Below are 9,350 nucleotides of genomic sequence, written 5' to 3'. Positions count from 1 at the left end.
CACTTTAGGGTGGGGCAAGTCCAGCCAGAATTTCTGTCCTCAATCACTATCCAGTGACCTCTGCTGGAACGTGAGCCACTGTGGACATCAAGCAATGACTGGGTCAGGCTCAGTTGGGATGTCTCCCGTGGGATCAATAGCTTGTGGGCAGTCACCGTCTGAACTCACGCTTGCGCAAAGTAGTAGGGGTTGGCTGCAATCACTGAATGAACTGTCAGCACCTTCAGAAGAGGAGAGGGCATGGTGAACAAGGTATCTTAGTGTGTTAGTGTAAAGGAAAACAGGAACAGGTGGAGGCTAATCAGTCCATAGAGCCTGTTCCAACAATTTATTACATGTTGGCCGATCTTTTAATCCCTAACATTTTTGTCGTTTCCTTTAATGTATTGCAAATTGGCATCTCAGTGCATATTAATGCAAATTGGCATCTTAATATCTCAGTGAAAGCTGTGGTGGTAACTCTTCCTCCCTCCTTTCTCTCTTTTAGGAGCCGTCTAAATGTAACATATCCGGGAATGGAGCTGTTTTTTACATCCCCAGTCACAGACTGGAGGATACAAAGTACACATGTCATCTCACTGTCAGCAAACCCAACCGGGAACCCCAGTCAGTCGAACAAATTGTAAGTGATTGTGCCGTGAATTGTCATATTTGCAAAATGTTTCCTTGCTGCGACAAACTAGCTTTATGACATTAATGTCTAAATTGGTAAGTAGTGCAACGCTTACCAATTTAGACATTAATGTCATAACACTAAGCGGGCAAAATTGAGCACATACACCGTACAACCAGGTTTAACTGGCAAATTAGCCCCGTGGATAGGAAATGAAACTGTACAGATTTCTGCTGGTACGTTAATAGTTTTGAAAGAGGCAACTGTCATTTGGTGGGATTCAAAACTATTGTCTTCACACAGAGGATGGCAAGAATGTGGAAAGTGTCAGTGTGCTTCAGAGAAAACTTAATGAATACATGGGGGAGGGGGGAATGGAGCCATATAGGAGGGGAAGAGGCTTCTGTGAAGTGAAGCACCAGCATAGACTAATTGGACCGAATGTCCTAATTCCATACTGTCCCAAAGATGCGGTCTAAGAGAAGAGTCTTGAGATGTGCCGTGAAGGAGCCAAAGAGGGAACAAGGCGAAGGGTCTATGGGATGGAGTTCTAAAGGGTCCAGGCAGAGAAGCTGAAGTTCTGACTGCTGATGGTGGGGTGGGCCGGGCGGGGGACAGGAACAGGTTGGAGCCTGCTGAGCAGAGGGTTGATATGATGTTAGCAGGTCACAGAGGTAGGAAGGAGCAATGCCATTGAGGGCTTTGAAGGAGATTCTAGCTCCTCCAATGCCACCACAGCTCAGATAAGCTAACTGCACTGAACAGTGATTAACCTTCATGGTTAATTTGGTACTGCTCCACATTGAATAAACCCACTCGGCCATCGAGGAAAAGCCAAATTCCTTATTTCCTCGGATTATTATTCTAACACATTTAACTTTCGAGCCTTTCTTTCACTGGCTACTTTTTATTTCATTGTTAGATCTCCATGAAAAACGGAACATCTCCACTCGTGTCACTGGAGTGCATATCATGCAAAGCACAGTCCGTCCATGGAGTGAGCAGAAGCTCGCACATTATTCTATCTGGAAGCTGTAGCAACTGTCACTGGAGTTCTCAATACGCGGTAAGAAAAGGCTGACCCGAACAGTTCTCACTTACAACAGGTCTGACTTGTCTATTAGAGCATCCAGATCTTATTTGTTATATTTTATGAATATGATGGATCATAACTTAGCGACTGTGCTTCAGAGGTAGACGATCAATATTATGATCAGAGACATTTTAGTTCTTTCTATCCCTTTGCAACTTTCACCATCTGCTGGCCACTTAGATATGTAACAGAGATTCAGATGAACAGAGCTATTTGGCTCACTTCATCTCATCCTTCCAGAATACCAATCCCACCTTCCCATTACAGCACCAAATCCAGCACCCTGGCCTCAGCCTTCCTGACAACACATTCCAGATGTTTAGTAACCTCCATTGTAACAAAGTACTTCGTGATGTCAGTTCCAAAATTAGCTTTTCCAGCCTTGAACCCGTGATTCTTGTAATATTGTCTTCAAGTATCTGATGCTTTCAACTTGAATTTATGTAGTATCTTGCACATGTGAAAATGTCTCAAAAGCATTTTGTCCATTAAGCATCTTACATACTTGTTTACTTATACTTCAGTCTGACACCATTATTTCCCATCCAACAGTGGGAAGCAGAAACGTTTAACAAGATTCCCCTGGTTTTGAACAGTACCACGACAACCACTGGCAGCACTGAAATGAACTTGGTAGTGCGACACAGAGTTTTACAGGATGGAGTTGGATACACATTTAGTCTGAACGTTATAGATCCACTGATGGAGAATGTGGGATTTGCATCCATATATATCCCTCCAATGTATCCCCCTTCCAGTGGAAACTGCCAGATTTACCCAACAGAAAACATCAGTGCTTTGACAACTAGTGTAACTTTCACATGTACTGGTAAGCCCAGCAATCCACACGACATCAGAGTGTTTTCACATCTGCTTTGTTTGCTAATGGCATAATTACACTCAAATTAAAGTCATTTCCTGTTGTCCATTTCCTGTTGTCCAGCAGAGGTTGCTGGAACCAGGAAATGTGCGTGACTGGGGCAATGATGTTCACTCATGTCTGCTTATGTTAATACAAACAAGGGAAATGTTACTTGCAAGAGAAGGTTCCCTTCAACAAAAGGAACAGGTTCAAAGTTCCATCCTGGGCACAAAGAAGATGTGACACGGTCTTAGGTTTAGAGACCAACACAAGGCACCGCAGTTTCTAACCCTCAATTAAACATCAGCAACCAGACGTAACTAATTTTGCCTCACATTAACCCTGTTTAGTATATAACTTGCTATTCTTGTCCAGAGTGACCCTTTGAGTTCTTTTTTAAAAAAACTACATCCCTACCCTCTAGGTTTGCTCCCACACGGGGTAAAAATTCTACCGAAGTTGAGACTTGTACACTGTTTTAGAACGCGCAGAATTTAGCAAATTGTTCAATTCAGACTTAATTTCTATTTCCAATGGTAGTTCTCAACAACGTCAATAATCCACAACTGTTTGTGGGACATTGCTGTGCGCTATTGGCTGCCGCGTTCGCCCACAAATATACAGTCAATTCACTTTACAGTGTGTTCTGTGAAGCGCTTTGGGACGTCCTCCCGACGTGAATAGCGCTATATCAAATGCAAGGATTATTATTATTATTATTATTACGTGTTTTGAGATGTATCAACAACGTGATAAGGAGCTATATCAAATCCAAGGTTTACTATTATTATAATAACTAGCGTTTGTACAGCAGCTTCCCTAAAACTGATGGTATTTAAGAATTTGACAAATTCTGAACGCTCTGAAATGTTATGTTAACAATGTAAATAGAGGCCCGGGTGGAATTTCTACACACCAAGGTTTCCATAGTAACAGAAGTACATCCCATACTTATCAAGTAGTAGGGAGGGTTGCAATTGTGTCACCACGACAACCCTCATCATTTACATTTTACCCATTTGGTTTTACTTTGCATACATCACACAGGCATGCCATCTCAAAGCCATGAACAGGAACAGTCACCTGGACTTCTCCTCTTAAACCATTCACTAACTCAAGACTCAATCCCATGATTTGGTTTAGTCACCACTCTAAGAGAGCATGCAGCTCATCACAAGTAAAGCCTATTGGTATTAGCAGTTCATACAGTGCTGTACACTCAAACTTCTCTATAGCTTACTAGGGAGTATAAAAGCACCACAAAGTATATCGGCGCATTTGAAGGAGGGTTTTATTGCATAGAGCAGCTATCCACTGTGTATAAAAGGAAAACGGTTTTATACACTGTGGATGGCTGGGTTTCCACATGAGCACAATACCCCTCACAATCTAGTCACCGGTTTTACAACCCTCCACACCTCTTGCTGTTCACTGGTTCTGCTTTTCTCTGTTACAGGTTGGAAGGACACAAATGACACTGGAGCTCCCCTGGTATACAGTTTCATCCTCACTCGCTGTAAATCTGGTGGCAATCAGTGCAATGAGTTCTACGTCTACAGGGGAAGCCGGTCAGAATACTCTGCCGTCCTTCCCCCTGGTTTCAGGTCAAACCACTTCATCGCCTACATTGCTGTCATTGTGGAAACCCAGCAAGGGGCTGCTGCTGTGGCCATTAACAAGTGAGTGTGCGTGGTCTTCCGTCTGGTCACATGGCATTTATTTTATTACATTGGCGCCTTCTGAGAAGTCTTAAAATGATTTGAAAGTGTTTCTGGTTTCAGCAGAGATTTAACCTTTATTTTCATTGGAGACAACCTTTTTCATTCATACATCGAATTTGCCTCAAGAGCCAAAGCAAAACTGTGCTGAACAATCCCAGCTTTTGATTTATGATTAATAAGCAGCCTGTGCTTTTGATTTCTGATATTAACATTATTTCAGGATAGAAATTGTGGCAATGAGTTTAATGCCTCATTTCTACTGCTAGAAGCAATATGATTCTCCTTGTGTATCCCAGACACTGACGCTGAAGAGTGTGCTGAGGGGAAAATGGGAAGCTCTCTTAACTCACCAAACACTTTCCAGCAAATGTCCCTTGATAGCGATCAGGAACAGAAACTCCGAGCTGAATTTTCCTTTCTCTTTGCCAAGTCTGAACTAAGTATCCTTGGCAAAATGGTGCCACCATAGAGGAGGAAATTAAAGGGTGATTTGATCGAGATATTTAAAATACTGAAAGGAGTTGGCAGATTAGACAGACCTGATTGTTCCCCTTAGTAGAGGGTTCTATCACAAATGGGCAGTGTCTTCAAATCTGAACAAAGGCAGTTAGAACTGAGGTCGGGAAGGGTTATGAGGGTGTGGAACCCTCTGCTCCAGAAAGCTGTAGAGGGTTAGTTAATTAATAGCGATATTTAAAAGAGAGAAAGACAGAAGTAGTCAAGGGATTAAGAGTTATGCCAAAAGGACATTGGGATTAAGAAAATCTTGACAAAATCCAATAAACCGGTGGAACAGGCTTGGTGGCTGAATGGCCTCTTCCCATTCCTGTTTTTCTGTAGCATAAACCTGGGACCTTTCTGATCCACATGGATGAGTTTCACTCTAGGCAGTGCCTTTAGTAATGGAACTAATGAAAACATACATCACTTTTATTGGAACATCTGTTCGCCTACAAAATACACAGTGACTACACATTACAGTAAATCTGTGAAGTACTTTGAGACATCCTCCAAACATGAAAGGCTCTATATCAAATGCAAGGATTCTTATTTATAACAGAATTGCAACACCTTAATCACAGATTGCACAATGGCATCAAGAAAATATATATAGATGAAAGTACTGGAATAGAATATGGGTGTATAAGTACTTGCACAGCCATCGTAGACAGGAACTTGATGGTTTCTGACTGTTGGAGCAATGGAAACAAGCTACAATTGCGTTGGTGAGAAGGTCAGAGAGATGCTGGGGAGTCTTGCTGAATGCGAGATGCAAAATCTCCTTATGTCAAGAATTAAGCATAGTTTTAAAACAGATTGGATTGAGCCTCATAGATTTTTTCTCACTTCATAGGTATGTAGATGGAAAGAGCGAGAAAAAAGGTCTGGAGGTCAATCAAGTCCACTCTCCTCAATGGAGAATTCTCCCCCACTCCTATAATAATAATATCCAACCTCGCAATAATAATAATAATCCTTGCATTTGATACAGCGCCTTATCACGTCTTCGAGATGTCTTAAAGCGCTTCACAGGAGTGTAGTGACTGTGTTTTGTGGGCAATATGCACTTATAGCCCCACAATATATACCTATATCAATCCTATTATGGCCACTCAGTGCCCTCCACTCTGTCATAATTCATTCAGGCATTCATTCTCATATCCTTGTTGTGCTGAATTGACATCCTAAATTGGATACGCAATTGGTTGACAGGAAGAACACGGAGGGTGGTGGAACAGGGAATGTCATCAGACTAGGAAAATGTTACCAATGGAGTTCCACAAGGGTCTGTGTTGGGATCTCTTTTGTTTAATATTTTTATAAATGATCTGGAACTAGCACAGTGGCTAAGTTTGCAGATGACACCAAGCTAATGAAGGTGGTAGATTGTGAAGCTGAACAAGATCGGTTACAGAAGGATTTGAACATACTTGGGAATTGGGCAGATCAGTGGCAGATAAAATTCAATGTAGAGAAATGTAAAGTACTTCACATGGGGACAAAAAATCCTGGAAGGGACTATTATTTGAACAGAAGGAAAATAATATGTATGGAAAAAGAATAGGACTGGGGGTCCTGATTGGTAATACATTGAAGCTCTTCCAACAATGTTTTGTGGCAGTGAATAAAGCAAACCAGATATTGGGATTTATCAAAAAATCAATAGCAGCCGAAATAGTGGGGTCATCCTGCCACTGTATAAATCGTATAAACCATACTTAGAGTACTGTACAGTTCTGGTCGCCGCAGTACAAAAAAGGATATTGGAGAAATCGAGAAGATACAGAGGAGGGCAACCAAAACGATTGAGGGAATGGAAGGACTGGACTATGGGGAGGGACTGAGTAAATCGGGTATGTTCACGCTGGAAAAGGGAAGATTGAGAGGTGACATGATTGCTGTCTTTAAGATTCTAAAGGGGCAAAACAATATAGGTCATGACAGGCTGTTTCAACTTGTCCAGAATAGTAAAACCAGAGGACACGGCCTGAAATTGAAGGGGGTAAATTCAGAATGAATCTATGCACATATTCTGTGTAAACACTATTTCAGTGAGCAAATAGTGAACCTGTGGAACAGGTTCCCTATGGAGACAGTTGAAGAAGGCAGTGTTAATTCTTTCAAACGCGGGTTAGATAGTTTTCTTTTAGGAAATAACATTATGGGATACAGTACATAGGTAGTTCAGGACATGCGACCGCCAGGAAGGTGGAAGGTGAACTAGATGGACCTTGGTCTTTTTTAGTCCAGCATTTCTTATGTTCTTATGTTAACTCAAGGGAATAGAGACCAAGTTTATGAAACCTGTCCTCATCATTTAACCCTTTAAAATATTACTTTATAAAGGGACTTGACGACAACCTCCATTGTTCCCCACAGATCTGTGGTTATCAATATAACAGATACTCCAGAAGGATTTCAGACTCTGACTGACTGGATGAAGCTGGAGACGGAGACCAAGTTGCAGGACCTCCTGAAGCAGGGAGATCCCCAGCCCACCATCGAATACGCCCTCGCTCTCATCACAGTGCTCAACGAGGTAGAGTACAGTTCCCTGGGAACAAGGGCTGGGCTTGTATAGCAGTTTACATGAGGCTACACAGCCATTGTGCCAGTGATAATTCCTCTGCTGCACAACATTTTACACAGAAAGAAAACCATTTTTTATTTATTGGTGTCAGCCTAGCCTATGTGCTCAAAGACCCTAATGTGGGGTTTGAACTCTTTATCTTCCAACCCTGAGGTCAGAGTGTATCCGCTGAGCTAAGATGAGACGTTCTTCAGATGAGACGTTAAACCGAGGTCCTGTCTACTTGTTCAGGTGGATGTTAAAGATCCCGTGGCATTATTTGAAAAGAGGAATGAGTTTCTCTCGGTATCCTGGCTAACAATCCCCGAGATAAAATTGGTCACTCACTCCATGCCTGGATGAAGCTGTAGCGTATTGCTTGTGCAATTGGCTGCTGCATTTCACCCACTGAATACACAGTCAATCCACTTTACAGTATATCCTGTGAAGCCCTTTGAGACATTTCAATAAGGCACTATATCAAATCAAGGATTATTTACCATGATGACACTCAATTTTAAAATATAAAGGCTTGAAAGAAGTTTGTCATTTTTAAATTACGTTTTGACCTTGTTCCCTCAGCAGTACGAGAGGATCAGAAATTCCGAAACAGAATTGAGAAAACCTGAAACAGAATGGGGAGACGATGCTGGCACCAGGATTGATATCCGTAGTAACATCACCCTGGCCCTGACCTCTTTAAAGGTCACCACTGTCGATGACACCCAGCAAATCTCTGCTGCATTAGCACAGTGCACGGTAAGAGCGGTTCTGCTGGAATAACCCAATCCAGAGCAATCAAGCACAGCAGTCGATCGTCGATAAGGTGTCATCAAGCGTGTGCTCAATAAACAAAGCAAAATTACGTTTGTAAAGCCCTTTCATGTCGAGAGGACGTCCCAAACAAGAGGAAGGAGCGATATTCACCGTAGTTTAAACAATAATGTTTACATTTTTGTTTCAAGATGCATGAAATAATTTGTGCATCTGGCTTCCATTTCAAATGGACTACGTAGTTCTGTAGCTCCTGCCTCTTGTCGTTTTGATCATGCGCAAGATTGCCACCTAGCGGCAATTGACCAGTAGAGAATGTCTGTGCATAGAGAATACCCTTCATACGTGTTGGAGCGCTTATGTAAGCTCTATAGGATTTACGTTTGGGTCACAGTGAGCAGCCCTGCATGACCTCTCTACAAGTGATACAACAGTTTAAGCACGAAGTAAAACAAGCAGAGCAGCCTGGAATTCTGTCAGACCATTTTATCTTAAAATGTAATTGTGTTATTTAAGAATAGTGGAAAATTCTTAAAATTGGATTCAGTTTGAAAGCTGGATTTCTACAGTTCTTAAAAAGGAAGGGGCATCCAAATTACGATTGAATTGAAGAATTTTTTGCACAATTATCTACAGGCTGTAGACATGGAGGAATTTCGGGTCTATTCAGGGAAGAGGGTTGATGGCACTTTGTCAGTCCGTTATTGCTCATTGTTCTTGTTTCCAGGTAATCAGCAGAGAGTTTATTTGTCGTGAGTGTCAGAAACAGACCTTGTTTGCTGTAGACAACATGATATCGGTCCTTCAGAAAGAAACTGGACAGGGAAAAATGACACCAACTTCCATAGCAGATAATATACTGGTTACTGCAGGTGAGGGCAGACTTAACCAATTTCACTCTCAATTTTTACAGTATCTATTTATAATAATCCTTGCATTTCATATAGCGTCTTATCACGTTGTTGAGACATCGCAAAGCACTTCACAGAATATAATGTTTCCAATTTGTTCCCAATCTCAAGAACAGTGGTCGTCTGCTTATAAGTCAACCATTGTCTCAGTCCTGAATGTAAAAACTCTTTACTGCTGGTTTTATTATTCAGTTATGGTGTCAGTGGCTTTATATAAGCTATCAATTGGTCTGAGAATCTCAGGATTCATTCTGTCCCCAGAATCTTGTAATGAAGACCAGTTTATACGTCACATAAAGCATTCTG

At 41.7% G+C, this 9,350-nt stretch overlaps 1 protein-coding gene across 1 annotated transcript in view; it reads left to right on the top strand.

Annotated features, from left to right (window-relative positions):
* pkd1a (polycystic kidney disease 1a) overlaps positions 1-9,350 on the top strand; it is a 77,792-nt gene that overhangs the window by 29,868 nt on the left and 38,574 nt on the right. Inside the window, exons 16-22 of the mRNA XM_042341141.1 lie at positions 488-622; positions 1,536-1,679; positions 2,259-2,535; positions 4,025-4,247; positions 7,170-7,329; positions 7,942-8,118; positions 8,861-9,005. Of these exons, the coding sequence (XP_042197075.1) occupies positions 488-622; positions 1,536-1,679; positions 2,259-2,535; positions 4,025-4,247; positions 7,170-7,329; positions 7,942-8,118; positions 8,861-9,005 (1,261 nt within the window). The remainder of the gene's footprint in view (positions 1-487; positions 623-1,535; positions 1,680-2,258; positions 2,536-4,024; positions 4,248-7,169; positions 7,330-7,941; positions 8,119-8,860; positions 9,006-9,350) is intronic.

This window comes from Callorhinchus milii, unplaced genomic scaffold (genome assembly GCF_018977255.1).
Source record: "Callorhinchus milii isolate IMCB2004 unplaced genomic scaffold, IMCB_Cmil_1.0 Scaffold16, whole genome shotgun sequence".
Taxonomy (NCBI): Eukaryota; Metazoa; Chordata; class Chondrichthyes; order Chimaeriformes; family Callorhinchidae; genus Callorhinchus; species Callorhinchus milii.
Note: the sequence above shows the minus strand (reverse complement) of the source record. Positions and strands in the feature narration are given on the sequence as shown.